Source organism: Notolepis coatsorum (assembly GCF_963971535.1).
Source record: "Notolepis coatsorum genome assembly, contig: SUPER_15_unloc_1, whole genome shotgun sequence".
NCBI lineage: Eukaryota > Metazoa > Chordata > Actinopteri > Aulopiformes > Paralepididae > Notolepis > Notolepis coatsorum.
This window is the reverse complement of record NW_028174866.1, coordinates 1,338,324-1,359,357: the sequence shown is the minus strand read 5'-3', so window position 1 is coordinate 1,359,357 and position 21,034 is coordinate 1,338,324. Positions and strand designations below refer to the sequence as shown.

Below are 21,034 nucleotides of genomic sequence, written 5' to 3'. Positions count from 1 at the left end.
TGATGGCACTCGGAACTCTATCATTGACTATGCTGCGCTTCCTGGTGAGGGGGAGGAAATTGCATCTCTCTCGTTCTCTCCCTCTCTCTCTCTCTCTCTCTCTCTCTCGCTCTCTCTCTCTCTCTCTCTCTCTCTCTCTCTCATGCTGCGGACTGATATGGGAATAGACACAGTGAAGGGAAAGCCGATGGCTATAGTTACCCGCTCTGCCTTCAGCTCTGCCACAGTGACATTTAGAGGAAATAAACAACGACATCGTCGCCGTTATGAAATACTATGTTGCCCTAAGTGATATCCAAGAGCTATAGGGAAGCCGTATAACAGATATAGCCTTTAACCTGTCTCCTTTAACGTCACAGACAGAATAATGATGGCAGTTGAAAGTAGTGTGTATATTTATTTATTTATTGAGGGGGGGGGGGGGGGGTGGAGGGCAGAGGAAATATTTAGCTATCAATTACGGCTCATTCGCTTTATATAAACCCCGGGGAACATTTCCCAGTGTTTGAGATATCATTGGTAGACGCGAGGCTTGTTTGCCATCCATGCCCCTTAATGAGGGGAGAGTTACACCTCCTCCCTGTGTTGTTCCGAGCGCTGAGAAGTGCAGAGATTGCCTGTGATTTCTCTGTGTTGGAGATCAAACGCTCGCACAGCCCCCGACATAAAAGCAAGAACGAGTGATAGATGGATGGACGTGGTGTCCCTGCACGCCTGCTCCAGCTCTCAAATTAGAAAGAAATCTAGTTTTCCAGATGCAAAATGAAAATGCCCTCCCCTTTGATGTTGATTAATGCCCCCCCCCCCTCCCCATCAAAAGGACATTATCTGAGGTACAAGAAGAGGAGAGGAGAGATAAGAGAAGATACAGTAAGAGGAGAGGAGAGGAGACGGGAGAGAAGAGGAGAGAGGAGAGGAGGCAAGAGGAGAGGAGAGGAGAGGAGAGGAGAGGAGAGGAGAGGAGAGGAGAGGAGAGGAGAGGAGAGGAGAGGAGAGGAGAGGAGAGGAGAGGAGAGGAGAGGAGAGATAAGAGAAGATACAGTAAGAGGAGAGGAGAGGAGAGGAGAGGAGAGGAGAGGAGAGGAGAGGAGATGAGAGCAGGAGACGGGAGAGAAGAGGGGAGAGGAGGGAAGAGATGAGGTGACAGAAGAGGAGAGGAGAGGAGAGGAGAGATAAGAGAATATACAGTAAGAGGAGAGGAGAGGAGACGGGAGAGAAGAGGGGAGAGGAGAGGAGGGAAGAGGAGAGGAGAGGAGAGGAGAGGAGAGGAGAGGAGAGGAGAGGAGAGGAGAGGAGAGGAGAGGAGAGGAGAGGAGAGGAGAGGAGAGGAGAGGAGATGAGAGGATAGGAGAGGAGAGGAGAGCAGAGCAGGAGACGGGAGAGAAGAGGGGAGAGGAGGGAAGAGATGAGGTGAGGGAAGAGGAGAGGAGAGGAGAGGAGAGGAGAGGAGGGAAGAGAAGAGGAGAGATGAGGAGAGGGAAGAGGAGAGGAGAGATGAACGGAGGGGGGAGAGGAGAGGAGAGGAGAGGAGAGGAGAGGAGAGGAGAGGAGAGGAGAGGAGAGGAGAGGATAGGAGAGGAGAGAGGAACGGAGGGGGTAGAGGAGAGGAGAGGAGGAGAAACCGTATTCATATCCATCATTGAGTGAGAGCATGGTCAGTTTTAGTGTGGAGAGAGAAAGAAAGAAAGAGAGATGGAGAGAGAGAGCGAGGGAGAGAGAGAGAGAAAGGGTGTTGGGTTCTCAGTGTGTGAAAGATTGATCTTGTCAAGGTGAGTGCCTGGGGCATTGCCAGTCTCTGGTGCGCAATGCGCTTGAATTAAGATCAATCACACTTTAAACTCAAAACACAAACAAACACACACACACACACAAAATGACTGTTAGCTTTTATGAGTGAAGTGTGTGTAAGCTTTTCTCCATGTAAGCCTGCTGCTGTGTCATTGACGCCTTGGGATGGATGTTGGAACAGGGACCAGCGATATACTGTAGTGTACAGGACGACGCCTTCCTCATATCGCTCCACGTCTCCTCCTCCTCCTCCTCCTCCTCCGTCTTGAATCCTAATCAGCCGACGAGAGCCGTCCCGGCAGGCCTCGCTCGCGGTCCAGGGTCTGAATCACATATATGGGCCCCCAAGGCCCCCAAGGGCCCCGAAGGACAGATTGTGTTCCAAGGACAACCCGTCCTCCACTGTGATCCGTCTCCACGTCTACCGTCGTGTGCGCACGCTCTTTTTCAACAGCAAAAATCGCGGTATCGAAGTAATCCACTTCGGGAGAGCGACAGTCGTCATCGTGCCCTCCACTTAAATCACCTGTGACTGCGCGGGTGGGGGGGGGACAAAGGTCATTGATGAACAGTCACGGTGGCACTCTCTGGATGGAACCCCCCCCGGGAGGGAGGGAGGGGGAGAGGGGCACACATAATACCAGACCTCCATCCTGAATCAATTAGCAGTGTTGTTGCTGGCCTGCCTGCCTGGCAGCCAGGGGCCCCCCCTGCTGGCCCCCTCCTCCCCCGGGGCTCCTGAAGCAAGCCGCCGCCTCGTGGCCGGCTCTCCGTTCAGCCGCGGCGCGCTGCTCTAACAGCCTCTTCCAGCGCCTCCAGGCCTCATCACTCAGCCGTCTCCTCCCAGAGTGCCGTGGCGTTGAGACCCCATCGTGCAGGAGTCATAGTGAACGGTGGGTCTTTTTAAACCTCGGCGATGATGTGATGTTTTGACAGAAGGCTTCGCGGCAGAACGCGGTGTAATGGACCTATCTCAAACCCTGCCCTCTTTTCTTGATCCTCCAATCACAACTGTCGCTTACCTCGGACAATGTCCGACAGTTAACATATACGGGTTAAAAATAATAATTAAGTTCGACTTTATATTGAGCGTTTCACAACGTGACAATGTTCTAAATGGACTGCGTTCGTTCGTGGCTCTGCTCTGAAGCTACTTTGTGATGCAAAGCATGCTAAAAATAAAGCAGGTATATATTTACTGTGTACGACGCCTGTTGCACACCTCTCGATTAATTGAAAAAAAGAAAGAAAAGGATAATGTTGTGGGACTTGTTCCTTATCTTCATCGAGTGTTAAGGTCAAGGTGTTTGTTCCATCGTGGGCTTGTGAAGCCTGTTAAGACATGTAACGTGATTTGGGGCTGTAAAAAAGACTTTATTTGACTTAGAAAGACCAAAGAAGCTGACAGTTGAGGTGGTGGATGTTAAACTTTAGCAAGGAATATAAGAGGAGGCCCATTTGAAAAAGAACACCGACTGATGAGAATGGACTGTAGTGAGATCTAAAGCCACTTATCGATATATATATAGATAATTATCGATATATTTGGATATGTATTTATTTTTTTATACTTTATAATATACTATACTAAAATACTAGGGCCCTCATTCATCAATGTGGACGTAGAACATGTTCTATTTCCACACGTAAGCACGGAATGTAGAACCAGTGTACGCACAGGGAAGTCGGGATTCATCACACGTGCGTACGCAGGCTCTACGCACACCTGTCATGATGAATCCCACCTTGGCTCTGCGCCGCGGCTCGTGCACGCTTTCACATATTTGCATACCAGAAACGCCCCGATTAACCATATACGGTAATGGAATACACCCATGAAATGTGGAAAAATGGACTAAGCCGAGGGAAGCGTGTCATGAGACAGGCTGACAGACGTGTACACTTACGGTGATGTCGGATATGATATCTATTAACCATTGCTGCCTGGGCAGCGCAAACACTAATAAATACCGCGCTGGAATATGACTGCCTTTTCCCGTGTTGTTTGATTAATACCCAGGGATTAAAGTTCTCCTCAATTTTATTCCAAATCGCGATGGATCTCCCGTCAATTTTCTACCTGCTGCATATGATTTCTAGAGGCATACTACAATCTATTTTGATGTCAGTATTGGGTAGCCTATATAAACAATAATAGAGAGCATATACAAGAACAATGAATCTCACTGCATGTATGATGTAGCCTGCCTTTCAATACATGAACTTGAATTCCATCATGTTTGTGTGCGGGACTCACAAGGCTGTTGTCACAATGGGTGGTACCGGTACAGTAATAATTACAGTCCACACAATATCACGATCCATGCCATAGCCTATGTTCTATTAGGACATGATCTGTGACGACAAATGTTCTAGAATGTTTGAAGATATCATACTCTGACAGCATGCCTATGATCAACAAAAACGCGAACTTGAATCCCATCATATACATAGTCTGTCCACTATCTGGTGTCATTGCAATGCGTTTTCTATTCTTTCTTATACAGTAAAAAGGGGGAAGAACACTATATTCATATGACTTGTATTCTGCTTACAGCTTCGAAATTCCACTTGTTTCGTTTAACGTAAAGCCTTTTAAATATAATCAAAACGTTCCCGTGTTTCTGCGGTCTGCGCAAAATAATAACGAGTTGAGCTTTATGATTTACGATGAATTGAAAATGGGGGACCCTGATGTAAACAAGACGAAAGTTGGTCTGCATCCCCAATTAACAATTGTATGTACTGAGCTGTACTGTACTGTACCCATTCTGCAATCTGTTAATAAACTTTTCAATCAATCAATCAATCAAGCTACGCGGAGCGCAGTCAGTCAGTAGCCTACACCCCGTATATTCCGATAACGCTATATAAACCATGCTGCATTCATTCTGAGAGAAAGATCTATTATTCCAAATGCTATTTATAGGGTTTTGACCATAATTACACTACTGTTGCTATTTTACAATGAACTATAATGAACTACGGTTCGTACAGAACATGTCAGTGTTATTATGCACAGAAGCTCATTTCCTTGTTGTAATAATATATTCTACCACTGGGCGCCAGGTAAGTGTGCTCTGACCTGTGCGTAGATGTAAGCACGGAGTCAAGTTCAAATCGAAATTGATGAATCCCACTCTTTGCTTAGAAATGATCGTACGCACAGGGTAAGCACAGATCTGTGCGTAGAACACGTTGATGAATGAGGGCCATGGTCTTGTGGCATGTTTTAGTTAAAACATTCCCATTTCAGGGGAGCTCCAGTAGCTCACCGCGTATCTCGGCGCTATTTCGGCGTTGGGGACAACCGTGCGCGTCATGGATCTGGGGTACACAAGTTCGACTCCCGGACTCGCCGTATTTTCTCAGAGTGTCTTCCCCCGATCTATACCCCATTCAACCTGTTTCTGTCGGTCATGCTTGACCAGAAAAAGCGATAAACGCTAAAAGAACCAGCTGTCTGGTCAAAGTAAAAAAGAAAAAAAAAACATTCCCATTTCATGTATATTGAGTTGAATTGCAACTCTGCGCTGTGCATTCGACATGCAGCGCACTCCTGCATCACATCCAGAGACCAGACTATAACATGAGAAGGATCACTGGTAGTTTTGAATGGGGAAATCTGTAACACTAAAGATGGCTGCAACAACGAAGAATTGCTGCAAAAATAAACATACATTTGTTGTTTAAATAAATAAATAAAAAAAATTAAGAAAATACAAATTATACAAAAACAATTACGGTATTTATCGATAATTTGGTCCCGATTGATCGATTCTTCCAAATGACATATCGTTTCAGCATTAGTGAGATTACAGCTGATTATCATGTGTCCTGGCCTCGTTGCGTGTTGCATGTTCCGTGTTGCATGTTCCGTGTTGCGTGTTCCCTGTGACGGCGAGCGTAATGACGCCGGGGGGAGTGCTTCTCTGTCTCAGGATGAACGCTCTCTGGGTGTCATTATGTCCCACTGTATCAGACAGCTGCTGTACGCTATTAGATTCAAATTCAAAATTCAAAGGTGCTTAATTGGCAAGAATGTCAAATAATTAACAGTGTTGTTGCCAAAGCAGTTTACACCATATTACAACAAATGATCACGTCAAAACATAATATTTCATGTTTTTTTTTTATAAAACAAAAATAAATAAATAAATAATAATGATAATACATAGAAATGTTGACTCCGACTGAAAATGTGCAGTATAATACAGTACGTATAATATAATCACAGTACAATATGTACATGAATAGAACAATATTTGGCATTAAGTCACAGCACTGTCCCTTTCACTGCCACACGACAGCAGGTTAACCCTTTCACTGTGACAATACAGAAGGTTAGCCCTTTACTATCACACAACGCATTTGCGGAGCTAATGATGCTAATGATGGAGCATCGCCGTCGGTTGTGTGATAGTAAAGGGCTAACCTTTTGTCGTGTGGCAGTGAAAGGGTTAATACACAAAAGTTTGGGATTCTTTCTGTGCATTTTATAACGAATAACTTTTTTTCACAGCGTAGGAGAAAGTGATCCTCGTTCTCAACCTCACCTGTCGTACAGTGAACACATATTATTATTATTATACACATATTATTCGGCCCGATCATCTGTCTCGGTTAAGTCCATCCATCCATCCATCCATCCATCGAGAAGAGAGACACACAAGAAAGAGAACCATAAAACGACGGCTTCCTACCTCCTGATTGGCTGCTGTGAGCTCCTCCTCCAAGGCAGAGACCCTCTCCAGCGACACCCGCAGTCTCTCTCTCACCTGCAGACCAAACCAGAGGACCCAGAGTCAGTGACAGAACACCGTATCACTCCGGGACCGGACCACGTGGGAACCAGAGCCCGCGGGGTTAACGTGCCGAAACAGCCTCCCTAACACTGAGCTGAGGGGGAGGAGCCGAGGGGGAGGAGCCGATAGGGAGGAGCCGGGGGGAAGGAGGCAGAGGGGGAGGAGCCATGGGGGGAGGAGCCGAGGGGGAGGAGCCGGGGGGGAAGGAGACCGAGGGGGAGGAGCAAAGGGGGAGGAGCCGAGGGGGAGGAGCCGGAGGGAAGGAACCGAGGGGGAGGAGCCGGGGGGAAGGAGACAGAGGGGGAAGATCAGAGGGGGAGGAGCCGAGGGGGAGGAACCGGGGGGAAGGAGCCAGGGGGAGGAGCCGGGGGGGAGGAGCCAGGGGGAATGATCCGAGGGGGAAGAGCCGAGGGGGAAGAGCCGAGGGGGAGGAGCCGAGGGGGAGGAGCCGATGGGGAGGAGCCAGCTCTCATCTCTCCCCTCTCAGCCCTCCAATAACACTGTCTCGGCTTCTAAACCGGGGCTAAGCCTACCCGCGCCAAAGGGGTACAGGGAGCGCTTTGTTAAAGCGCCGGGCGTGGGGGGTCAGGAGGTCGCACTCCTCGCCGTCTCCTCCCCTCTTCCTTCCTCTGCATCAAGCGGATTCAGGGAATTTATAGCCTCCTCCACTTCCGCCCACGTTCATGTGTTTGTCACGGCCACTGATGGAGCAATTACCGTCCGCGGCCACCACCACGGCCCGATGCAGGACGTTAGATCTCAGAGGAGGCTGATCCTGGATTACAGGCCGGCCAGCAGCGACCCCCCCCCCCCCCCCCCCCCCCTGAGGACCTCCCCCTCCCCCCCTCTGACTGCCGGCCGCGCGGGGCACAGGAGCCGGAGCGTCTCATGAATCACACAGGCCTTTATTTCCCTCCGGCGGCATCGTGCCACTGGAGATGTTTTATAAATGATGGCGGCTCTCGGTGGACGGGGCTGAAGGGATTACGGCGGTGGCTGGCGGTGATATCACACATGGGGCTTAGGTCGTAAATCAATAGGCGGGGGGAAAAGGGGCGCAGGGGAGGAGGGGCCCGGTTGGGGCGGCGAGACGAGAACGAGCCCGGGCCAAAAAAACAATGTTGCCGTCCGTGCCGCCGTCACCTGGGTACCGTGTGCGTCGTCGACTGGAGATCCGTTAGACAGAACCTCTCACGGAGGGCGGGGCGGTTAGCTCGCCAAACACTGGGATGTATTCTCATTTTTGTTATTGCAACGGCATGTTTGGTATGATAAAAAGAGAAGGCTTAGATCTGATGTCCGCAAACGTTGTAAATTCATGATTTAACAACGATAATTTACCTAACAATGTGTTTTATCTTTTGTGATTGGAGCATGAAGAAAAGAGGGCGGGGTCTAAGATAGGTACATTTCAACACAGCTGTTGTTGTGAGTGGCGTTGGTCCCCATGCCATGCGACAATGACTTCTGTTCTGTTCACATAGTGAGGTCATAGTGAAATAAAGCAATTGACTAGTGATCTATTTTTCTTATCTATAATGTTGACTATATGCACTTACTGAGAAAATAAGTCAATTTCAATTTGCATCTTGCCAAGTTGTCTGCAACTTTCACAAGGCAAATGCCACACATTTTAATGCCACACAGGATGAACATAAACATTTAGTCATTTAGCTGAAACGCTTTTATCCAAAGCGACTTACAAGTTCTGTACGACAAGTTGTCAGGAAGGGCACAACTCTATCAGCTGAGTAACAATGTTCATCAAAGTGTTGAGTGCTACAGTGTAGGTTAGTTTATTAGGACATGTGCATGACACATGTGAATTATCAAAATGGGTGGCATTCCCCTTTAACTGGGGTATATTACATCTTAACTCATTCACGGCAAATCACGTAATATTACGTGTTTGCTCGCCAACCTTTGGGTGCCAAAAACGTAGTAGTAAGTTTTTAGATCGTTTTTTCTTTTATTCGAAGTTTAATATCAATATTACACTCACGGACCTATATGTTACCGCTGAAAGCCATACTGAGACCCCGAGAGTGCAGTACCGGTCAGATCCTGCTAGGTGGCAGTATTGCTCACCCTTTAAAACCCTGTTCCAGACTGTGTGTCACATCTAATGTCGCCCGGGCAGAGAATTTTGGTCCAGGCAAGTCTAACGCTTCACCCAAGCAACTTGAAACGCGTCTAGCACACTCAATCCATAAGTTGTGCCAAATTATGTCCGGGACCAGATGGACATCAATATTGGAAATCGCGATCAGGCAATTGGAATATTCTTTTTGGAATAACCCCGATCAAAGGTAAGGACTATCTGACGTCAATTCCACCTTGATCCTACAATGATTTCATATCGATCCAGCCGGTCAGCGTGTGTGGTGTTCAAAACGAATGCCGTTACTGGCGATCAGAGCATCAAAAAACGACCCCCCCCCCCCCCCTTTGATGCATTCATGATGAAACATAATACCTATTATATACATTTGATTTGGAAATAGTAGCGTGTCCAGGCGAGAAACGCCAACGACTTTAGCAAAATTCACATAGCGCCCTATAACTCAGCTTTTCAGGAATTAGCCCGGATCACTCTGAAACTATACAACATTCACCACGGGATAACACGCAAACGTATAAATAAAAAAAATTACTCTTTTTTGCATGTTGGACGGGAGATAGTGACAAAGTCAAATGTCCATAGTATTGTCTCCATAGCCATATAATATAGAATATAGATATAGCTCGGCAAACATCGTGACGCACAGTGAAAAAGTGACTGTCTTTTAGCGCGACACCGTGAGAAGGGGGATGTGGATAATGGCGGCTGGCACTGAAAGTGTTAACAGCGGACAGTTCTCACCTTCTCGTCCAGCGCTTTGTGGTGTTCGAACAGAGACTTGAGCGCCTTGAGGACCTCGACCTCGCTGGACACCCCCGACGGAGACTGGGCCTGGCGCTTCACCACCGTCATGCGGAGCGAGCGCTCGTGTCTCGACACCAGGCACTCCAGATGTTCCAAGAGGAGCTGCGGAGAGAGAGAGAGCAGAGAGACATCAACGTCATCATCATCATCATCATCATCATCATCATCATCATCATCATCATCAATGTCATCAACGTTACAGTACACCAGGGGCTGCTGGGTAGTGTCGAGGAGTCAGCACTCGCCTACCACCGACCCGGGTTCACCCAAGCGGTGCCTCCGGCTGGGTCAGAACAATTGGCAGTGTTCTGTTCGCCGATGGGAAGCCAGTGCGGTATTATGGTCCTGGTCATTGCAATAGCGACTCCTACTGGTCGGTCGGGGCACCTGTTCAGCAGGGAGGGGATCTGGGGGAGATAGATAGCGTGCACCTAGTTCTCCTAGGTTCACTAGTTCACTCTCCTAGTGAAACTCCTCGCTGTCAGGTTAAAATAAGTGGCTGGCGACTCCACATGTATCGGAGGACGCGTGTGGTAGTCTACACTCATCCCCAGACCGACAGTAGGGCAGCACGTGGTAGTCTACACCCTCCCCAGACCGACAGTAGGGCAGCATGTGATAGTCTCTACACCCTCCACAGACAGACAGTAGGGCAGCATGTGGTAGTCTACACCCTCCCCAGACTGACAGTAGGGCAGCATGTGGTAGTCTACAACCTCCCCAGATTGAGAGTAGGGCAGCATGTGGTAGTCTACACCCTCCCCAGACAGACAGTAGGGCAGCATGTGGTCGTCTACACCCTCCCCAGACTGACAGTAGGGCAGCATGTGGTAGTCTACACCCTCCCCAGACTGACAGTAGGGCAGCATGTGGTAGTCTACACCCTCCCCAGACTGACAGTAGGGCAGCATGTGGTAGTCTACACCCTCCCCATACTGACAGTAGGGCAGCATGTGGTAGTCTACACCCTCCCCAGACCAACAGTAGGGCAGCGTGTGGTAGTCTACACCATCCCCAGACCGACAGTAGGGCAGCATGTGGTAGTCTACACCCTCCCCAGACCGACAGTAGGGCAGCATGTGGTAGTCTACACCCTCCCCAGACTGACAGTAGGGCAGTGTGTGGTAGTCTACACCCTCCCCAGACTGACAGTAGGGCAGCATGTGGTAGTCTACACCCTCCCCAGACCGACAGTAGGGCAGCATGTGGTAGTCTACACCCTCCCCAGACCGACAGTAGGGCAGCGTGTGGTAGTCTACACCCTCCCCAGACCGACAGTGGGGCAGCATGTGGTAGTCTACACCCTCATCAGACCGACAGTAGGGCAGCGTGTGGTAGTCTACACCCTCCCCAGACCGACAGTAGGTCAGCATGTGGTAGTCTACACCCTCCCCAGACCGACAGTAGGTCAGCATGTGGTAGTCTACACCCTCCCCAGACCGACAGTAGGGCAGCGTGTGGTAGTCTACACCCTCCCCAGACCGACAGTGGGGCAGCATGTGGTAGTCTACACCCTCATCAGACCGACAGTAGGGCAGCGTGTGGTAGTCTACACCCTCCCCAGACCGACAGTAGGGCAGCGTGTGGTAGTCTACACCCTCCCCAGACCGACAGTGGGGCAGCATGTGGTAGTCTACACCCTCCCCAGACTGACAGTAGGGCAGCATGTGGTAGTCTACACCCTCCCCAGACCGACAGTAGGGCAGCATGTGGTAGTCTACACCCTCCCCAGACAGACAGTAGGGCAGCATGTGGTAGTCTACACCCTCCCCAGACTGACAGTAGGGCAGCGTGTGGTAGTCTACACCCTCCCCAGACCGACAGTAGGGCAGCGTGTGGTAGTCTACACCCTCCCCAGACCGACAGTGGGGCAGCATGTGGTAGTCTACACCCTCATCAGACCGACAGTAGGGCAGCGTGTGGTAGTCTACACCCTCCCCAGACCGACAGTAGGGCAGCGTGTGGTAGTCTACACCCTCCCCATACCGAAAGTGAGGCAGCGTGTGGTAGTCTACACCCTCCCCAGACCGACAGTGGGGCAGCATGTGGTAGTCTACACCCTCCCCAGACCGACAGTAGGTCAGCATGTGGTAGTCTACACCCTCCCCAGACAGACAGTAGGGCAGCATGTGGTAGTCTACACCCTCCCCAGATTGACAGTAGGGCAGCATGTGGTAGTCTACACCCTCCCCAGACCGACAGTAGGTCAGCATGTGGTAGTCTACACCCTCCCCAGACCGACAGTAGGGCAGCGTATGGTAGTCTACACCCTCCCCAGACCGACAGTAGGGCAGCACGTGGTAGTCTACACCCTCCCCAGACCGACAGTAGGGCAGCATGTGATAGTCTCTACACCCTCCACAGACAGACAGTAGGGCAGCATGTGGTAGTCTACAACCTCCCCAGATTGACAGTAGGGCAGCATGTGGTAGTCTACACCCTCCCCAGACTGACAGTAGGGCAGCATGTGGTAGTCTACAACCTCCCCAGATTGACAGTAGGGCAGCATGTGGTAGTCTACACCCTCCCCAGACAGACAGTAGGGCAGCATGTGGTCGTCTACACCCTCCCCAGACTGACAGTAGGGCAGCATGTGGTAGTCTACACCCTCCCCAGACTGACAGTAGGGCAGCATGTGGTAGTCTACACCCTCCCCAGACTGACAGTATGGCAGCATGTGGTAGTCTACACCCTCCCCAGACTGACAGTAGGGCAGCATGTGGTAGTCTACACCCTCCCCAGACCAACAGTAGGGCAGCGTGTGGTAGTCTACACCATCCCCAGACCGACAGTAGGGCAGCATGTGGTAGTCTACACCCTCCCCAGACCGACAGTAGGGCAGCATGTGGTAGTCTACACCCTCCCCAGACTGACAGTAGGGCAGTGTGTGGTAGTCTACACCCTCCCCAGACTGACAGTAGGGCAGCATGTGGTAGTCTACACCCTCCCCAGACCGACAGTAGGGCAGCATGTGGTAGTCTACACCCTCCCCAGACCGACAGTAGGGCAGCGTGTGGTAGTCTACACCCTCCCCAGACCGACAGTGGGGCAGCATGTGGTAGTCTACACCCTCATCAGACCGACAGTAGGGCAGCGTGTGGTAGTATACACCCTCCCCAGACCGACAGTAGGTCAGCATGTGGTAGTCTACACCCTCCCCAGACCGACAGTAGGTCAGCATGTGGTAGTCTACACCCTCCCCAGACCGACAGTAGGGCAGCGTGTGGTAGTCTACACCCTCCCCAGACCGACAGTGGGGCAGCATGTGGTAGTCTACACCCTCATCAGACCGACAGTAGGGCAGCGTGTAGTAGTCTACACCCTCCCCAGACCGACAGTAGGGCAGCGTGTGGTAGTCTACACCCTCCCCAGACCGACAGTGGGGCAGCATGTGGTAGTCTACACCCTCCCCAGACTGACAGTAGGGCAGCATGTGGTAGTCTACACCCTCCCCAGACCGACAGTAGGGCAGCATGTGGTAGTCTACACCCTCCCCAGACAGACAGTAGGGCAGCATGTGGTAGTCTACACCCTCCCCAGACCGACAGTAGGGCAGCGTGTGGTAGTCTACACCCCCCCCAGACCGACAGTAGGGCAGCGTGTGGTAGTCTACACCCTCCCCAGACCGACAGTGGGGCAGCATGTGGTAGTCTACACCCTCATCAGACCGACAGTAGGGCAGCGTGTGGTAGTCTACACCCTCCCCAGACCGACAGTAGGGCAGCGTGTGGTAGTCTACACCCTCCCCAGACCGAAAGTAGGGCAGCGTGTGGTAGTCTACACCCTCCCCAGACCGACAGTGGGGCAGCATGTGGTAGTCTACACCCTCCCCAGACCGACAGTAGGTCAGCATGTGGTAGTCTACACCCTCCCCAGACAGACAGTAGGGCAGCATGTGGTAGTCTACACCCTCCCCAGACCGACAGTAGGTCAGCATGTGGTAGTCTACACCCTCCCCAGACAGACAGTAGGGCAGCATGTGGTAGTCTACACCCTCCCCAGACCGACAGTAGGACAGCATGTGGTAGTCTACACCCTCCCCAGACCGACAGTAGGGCAGCATGTGGTAGTCTACACCCTCCCCAGACCGACAGTAGGGCAGCGTGTGGTAGTCTACACCCTCCCCAGACCGACAGTGGGGCAGCATGTGGTAGTCTACACCCTCATCAGACCGACAGTAGGGCAGCGTGTGGTAGTCTACACCCTCCCCAGACCGACAGTAGGTCAGCATGTGGTAGTCTACACCCTCCCCAGACCGACAGTAGGTCAGCATGTGGTAGTCTACACCCTCCCCAGACCGACAGTAGGGCAGCGTGTGGTAGTCTACACCCTCCCCAGACCGACAGTGGGGCAGCATGTGGTAGTCTACACCCTCCCCAGACTGACAGTAGGGCAGCATGTGGTAGTCTACACCCTCCCCAGACCGACAGTAGGGCAGCGTGTGGTAGTCTACACCCTCCCCAGACCGACAGTGGGGCAGCATGTGGTAGTCTACACCCTCATCAGACCGACAGTAGGGCAGCATGTGGTAGTCTACACCCTCCCCAGACCGACAGTAGGGCAGCATGTGGTAGTCTACACCCTCCCCAGACAGACAGTAGGGCAGCATGTGGTAGTCTACACCCTCCCCAGACTGACAGTAGGGCAGCGTGTGGTAGTCTACACCCTCCCCAGACCGACAGTAGGGCAGCGTGTGGTAGTCTACACCCTCCCCAGACCGACAGTGGGGCAGCATGTGGTAGTCTACACCCTCATCAGACCGACAGTAGGGCAGCGTGTGGTAGTCTACACCCTCCCCAGACCGACAGTAGGGCAGCATGTGGTAGTCTACACCCTCCCCAGACCGAAAGTAGGGCAGCGTGTGGTAGTCTACACCCTCCCCAGACCGACAGTGGGGCAGCATGTGGTAGTCTACACCCTCCCCAGACCGACAGTAGGTCAGCATGTGGTAGTCTACACCCTCCCCAGACAGACAGTAGGGCAGCATGTGGTAGTCTACACCCTCCCCAGACCGACAGTAGGTCAGCATGTGGTAGTCTACACCCTCCCCAGACAGACAGTAGGGCAGCATGTGGTAGTCTACACCCTCCCCAGACCGACAGTAGGACAGCATGTGGTAGTCTACACCCTCCCCAGACTGACAGTAGGGCAGCATGTGGTAGTCTACACCCTCCCCAGACCGACAGTAGGGCAGCATGTGGTAGTCTACACCCTCCCCAGACTGACAGTAGGGCAGCATGTGGTAGTCTACACCCTCCCCAGACCAACAGTAAGGCAGCATGTGGTAGTCTACACCCTCCCCAGACCGACAGTAGGGCAGCATGTGGTCGTCTACACCCTCCCCAGACCGACAGTAGGGCAGCATGTGGTAGTCTACACCCTCCCCAGACCGACAGTAGGGCAGCATGTGGTCGTCTACACCCTCCCCAGACCGACAGTAATGCAGCACAACAACCAGGATGGGAATTGGGGGATGGGAGACAAGTTGAAAAGGCCAAAAAAACAAGTCACAATGCAACTAATTCTTCTATGGCGTTAAAAACAAACCATGTGCCTCTTCATGAAACATTGCATTGAGTATTGAATGCAGTCGCCAGGCTCATTTCAGCAGCTACACACTGTATGTACCATCACCGACACTTACCATGACTTCTCACTTCTTGCTAAATTAGCTGCCAACTGTGGGCAAAATTTGTTTGAACCGTGCACCATGATTTAATTTTCAAAAACGTGTTTTAGGGAAACATTATTGTATACGGTAAGGTATTGTCAGTGTAAAGGTTTGAGCGATGGACAAATCTATTTGAACTCAACACCACAGCTAGTCAGATACAAATTGATACCCTATGGAACGCTCGCAAAAGAGACTATAGCTAATTTGCCTCCGCAAAGGATTGCTATAGGAAGCATGTCGAATCAATTACCAGGAGCAAGATATCCCAAGGACAGGGAGGAGAGGGCGAGCTTGTGCAGAGCAAAGAGGGATAATATGGTAAGTCCACTGGGAGTAAACAGTCATGGGTAATTGGAAGAAATAATAAGGCCACACAGGCTGCTGAGCTAAAAGTAATTCAAGTAACAACTCATCGATGTTCCTTGTACAGGTCGTGTCCAGTGTCCATGACGGAGACCGAGTGGTTTCCTCTTGTTGTTGTTTTGTCTTCAGGTCTGGATATAGTCATCACCACTGGAGCCTGAAGATACCACAGTGGTTCTCACAGTGCGATGCTAACGCTAGCCTGGAGACAGGAAACTCCCTGACCGCAGATCTCAACGCTTCCTCCATGAGAGATGAGAGTTAACCATTAGTAGGATCGAGTAACTCAGAACAGCCATAAAATATGTAAAAAGAAACGACTAATCGACCTCAGGAAAAAGGTACATATTAGGGATGGCCGATATTATCGGCCGATATCAGCAGTAAAATGTGATATCGGAAAATATCGGTATCGGTAAAAAAATAAAAATAAAACAATAACAATATTGCATCTAGTAAAATTATTAGTTGCCTGAAATTATTCAGTTTTTTTGGTGGGGAAACCCTGCATATATCGGTATCGGTTGATATCGGTTGATATCGGTATCGGAAATTAAGAGTTGGACAATATCGGAATATCGGTATTGGTAAAAAAGACAATAGCGAGCATCCCTAGTACATATTGTACGTTATGTTATAGTAAGTAATATATTGATGTATTTACAAAAATGTATAATGTGTAGGCCTACCACGTATTACAAATAAGTACATATGCAAAGATGTTTCACTTTTAATGTTTGAAAACACCTGAGCTCCACTCGTCCTGGGAAACAAACCCAGGGCACTCGCAGCCTCGCCCCCACCTCACCCCCACCCTAACCACACTGTTACATTAAACTAACCATAACCTTAACCATAATCCTAACTTTCTATCTTAACCATAACCGTTAAGCATTCAAACAAACCATCATCATAGTAGCTGGTGGCTTAGGCCATGTCCAGACTAAGACGATTTTGGTAGTTTTGGTTTTGGTTTAAGGTTTCCGTAAAAAAAGGAAAGCGTCTCAAGATAATAAGCGTGCCACACATTTACAAAATAAATGTCTTTCCTGTTTTTCCGCTCTTTTATTTTAAAAACCGACCGGAGGTGTTGTCGATCGTTGTTTTCGATAACTTGTGTGTCCGGTTTTGTGCTTTTGTTTTGAGCCGACGCTATAGTTTTCAACGGAGTGACACACACACACACTGCGGCGCCAGTGCAACTTCACAGGCAGCCGGTGATGAGGAGGAGGAAGAGCTGTGGATTTTAATCGGCAGGAGAGAGAGAGAGCTCAAAGCCGTATATAATATAATAGCCCTGTGGTGCGGTCGGAGGCAGCTCAAACTACCTGTGTTGTAATAAATTAATTGATTGATGTTTAACTTGTCCGTGTGTGTGTCCAGTCCTTTCGACTAGCAAACGTTGTCTGTATTTAACGTTACCTCAGGATACCACTGTAATTGTAGCAAACGTTGTCTGTATTTAACGTTTACCTCAGTTGGTAAGCTATTTAGCTAATGTTGTTAGCATTGGAGAGCATCAACGCTAGCTGGCTACAGCCCAGCACCATGCCATGGGAATACTATTTACTAAATTATGGAGGCTTTTTAATCGTCAAGGTAAGAGAGGATTTGTCATGATCAACTGAAGGGGTATGCTATGGAACAGTATACTTGGCTACTACTTGGGTTTTCAGAAAAAGTACATAGCTGTAAAAGCCCGATCAAGAGGGAGCTCCAGTAGCTCACCGCATATCTCGGCGCTATTTCTGCGTCGGGGAAAACCGTGCTGCGTCACGGATCTGGGGAACTCGAGTTCGATTCCCGGACCCACCGTCATTTCCCAGAATGTCTTCCCCTGATCTATATCCCGTTTGAACCTATATCTGTCGGTCATGCTTGACCAGAAAAGCGATAAACGCTAAAAAAAAAAGTAAAAAAAAGAAAAAGAAAAAAAGACAGATTAAGTTCTGTAACACTGTTAAGGGAGATGTCAATCTGTTGTTGACGGTGGTTGGAGAGTTTGCGCATGCGGGGGTAAGGGAGAGGTGGGCCAACGCGTCATCGGTTCAGGAGAAGACGTATCGCTTGTAAATATGGTGGCGCGAAGGGGGGGGGGGGGCGTGTCCAGTCGTCTCCAGAGTTGCGCACTCTGGAGAGTGGTATCAAAGTACCGTCTTCAGGCTGGCAGAACGCAGTTCCATCTGGCAGAACGCAGTTCCGTCTGGCAGAACGATGCAAACGATCAAATACTTTGCCTAAAACGACCAATATCGTCTTAGTCTGGACATGGCCCCAGTCTAGTGGTGAGAGCACTCGCCTGTGACCACAAACATCGTTGGTTTGACTCCCGGTTGCGGTGTTAGCTTTGGAATTGTGCCGATACAAAACGTAAATATATTACTTAAATACAAGACGTAAAAATATATACATATATATACTGTAAACATAACGTACATTATGGACCTTTTTTCCCCTGTGGTCGATTAGTACTTTATGTTTTGTGTGTGACAGTGATCTGGTTAATGTCTTGAGCCTGGCTGAAAACACGAACCACTAAAAAATGTTGTCCCTCCAACTCACAAACTCCACTGGATTAAAAATACAAATAAACCTGGATACACCTATGCTTCAGTAAGCTAAATGCCCCCTGCCTCCAGGACACCCACCGAGCTGCTGTTGGACAACCCAGATGTGGTGGATAGCCGCGCGGGCGGAATCCAGTTCCTGCCGGTGTCGTCGCTGAACCAACGTGGTCATTAACGCGCTGTGCATGTTTAACATCGACCCCCGCTGTCCTTTCTGAGTGTCACGCTCTGATCATGCCAAAGCATTAAAGCTAGGATCTGTAATGTCCGTCAAACAGTGATCGTACTGTGGGCGGCTAAGTGGCGCAGTGGGCAAGGCGCTCGCCACTAGTGCAGGAGATGCTGGGTTCGAGCCCAGCTCTCGGCGTTGCTACCAGCTTGGCTGGCCGTTCATACTAACACAATTGGCAGTGTTAGGGGTGGGAAGCTGGTGGGTGGGGATCGGACGTTGTGGACAGCGACTCCTACAGGTCGGTTGGTGCGCCTGCGCAGCAGAATCAGGAAGCGACGGGGGCGGCGTGACCCTCCCACGCCGCCCCCGCCGCTTCCTGATTCTGCTGCGCAGGCGCACCAACCGACCTGTAGGAGTCGCTGTCCTCAGTGAAAAGATGCGACGGCTGCCTCCTCGAGTACCGGAGGGGACACGTGATGCAAGGCTTCGTCCACATTGCAGCCGACCAGTGGGAGGCATGGCCTAACAGCGTTCGAAACAGGGGAGGGTAGAATTGGACGATATACGAAATTGGGGACGGGAGAAAAACTGAAAATGGGGAGAAAAAGTAGATAAAAAAGAAAAAAAACAGTGACCGTACTGCAATGATCCAATGTGTGGGTTGGAGTTTGGTAACTTATTGAACCAGAATGCACACTGCATAGAGGTGTGGCCCCGCTCAACTCCAACCCACACGTCAGACCGGAAACAGAATGTGTAAACAAAGTGCAATGCCGAGCGACGGGGCTCTTTTGTCTAGAGGTCGCCGTTTGACACTGCAGTACAGATTCTACCTTTAAATAGAAGAAGGCACTGGTTGGAAAATATAAGAACTGTAAAACTGTGGCTTTGAATAATAAACCCATCAGACAACAATCGGCCATTGCGGAGTCAGCGATGAGTGAGCGGGACCTCACAGTTAAGCCTCGTCTGCCGGAGCTGTTACAGCCTGAAGGCCCTGAGCTGAGGCAGAGAGGCTGACTGAGTGGTCTAGACGGTGCTGTTTGGGGGGGGGGGGGGGGGGGGGGGTAAGAGGAGGGCATCTGTTCTCCTGTATGGCTGATATGATCGTCCTTGCGGGGGCTGCCAGAAAACCGAGACCCCCATCACAAGCCTCCTTCATGCCTACGTGCACGCACGGTCACAGACACACATGGGCGTTCATGCACACACACACACACACACACACACACACACACACACACACACACACACACACACACACACACAGACACCTAAGCACCTGCTGTTTAATCAATCAGAGAGTGAATGGCTCCAGTTCTGCCTCGTAGAATGACAATAAGGTAAAGAGTCACACCTTTTTCTTCTCCTCTTCAATCACTGTACCCCCCCCCCCCCCCCCCCCTCCTCACTTTATCAATCTCTCAATACTTAATTATTTCTTATCATGTCTCTGCACAAGTTTTAAGAATAGAATATGGATACATTCCCATGCGAGTCATCTGGCTGTGTGACCCTCTCGTTTGAAGTGTCTTGTGGCTTGTGGGGTTTAGAACCTACAGTAGTGCTACACGCCTAGCTCTGTTGTCTTCTCCTCAGTCTAGTGATCACAGGACACAGCTTCAAATATTTTATTATGAACTTTAAAAACCCTGAGAACAGACTTGTTTACTCGACCCCATGCCTACTACCCTGGTCAAGATCTGCCTCCCTGCTCTCTGCCCCACCATGGTCAACATTATCAACTCATCACTTAAATCCGGTCTCGTCCCCTCCTGCTCTAAAACAGCCTCCGTCACTCCCATCCTCAAGAAGCCCGGCCTCGACCCAGATGAGCTAAACAACTACTGTCCGATCTCCAACCTTCCTTTCCTCAGTAAAATCTTGGAAAGCGCAGTGGCCGCCCAACTCCAACAATACATGTCCAACCATGAGCTCTATGAAACTTTTCAATCCGGCTTCAGAACTCAACACAGCACAGAGACCGCCCTCATCAAAATCACCAACGACCTCCTCCTTGCAGCTGACTCTGGCCACATTAGCATCCTCATCCTCCTGGACCTTTCTGCAGCCTTCGACACAGTCTCCCACTCCATCCTCCTCAACCGCCTATCCAACAACCTCGGCATCACTGGCTCAGCACTCTCCTGGTTTCAATCCTACCTCACCACCCGGACACAGTTTATCACCGATTCCAGTTCCACCCCGGCCCCAGTCAACCAAGGCGTCCCCCAAGGTTCTGTGCTTGGCCCAATTCTGTTCACCATTTACATGCTCCCCCTCGGTCAGATCATCCGCCACCATGGCCTCAGCTTCCACTCCTACGCCGACGACACACAACTCTACCTCTCCACCAAACCATCCACCCAGCTCCCCCCACGCTCCCTTGTCAACTGCCTTCATGAAATAAAAACCTGGATGTCATCTAACCTTCTCAAACTCAACAACAATAAAACTGAGCTCATGGTTGTGGCACCCAAGGCCCTGCTCCGGAAGGTTGGGGATCTCACCCTCGACATAGATGGCTGCTCCATCTGCCCTTCCCCAAAGGTCCGCAACCTGGGCGTTATCCTGGACTCTACGTTACAAACCGCAGTCAAAGACTTAAAGACAGAGGTGGCCGGTCTCAGGGGAAAGTGTGAGGACATGGAAGGAAGAATGAAGAGGTGTAACGTAAGGATACTAGGAGTAGTAGTGAGACGGAAGGCTCGAGCTCCTCAGCGTCGGTCCCAAAGCGAC

General features: G+C 50.4%; 1 protein-coding gene across 1 annotated transcript in view; it reads right to left on the bottom strand.

Moving 5' to 3' along the window:
• The window catches only part of LOC311242244 (liprin-alpha-2-like), a gene marked incomplete at both ends in the record, with an annotated part of 92,614 nt that overhangs the window by 11,849 nt on the left and 59,731 nt on the right, over nt 1-21,034 (bottom strand). Inside the window, 2 exons of the mRNA XM_084338442.1 lie at nt 6,492-6,566; nt 9,457-9,621. Of these exons, the coding sequence (XP_084194568.1) occupies nt 6,492-6,566; nt 9,457-9,621 (240 nt within the window). The remainder of the gene's footprint in view (nt 1-6,491; nt 6,567-9,456; nt 9,622-21,034) is intronic.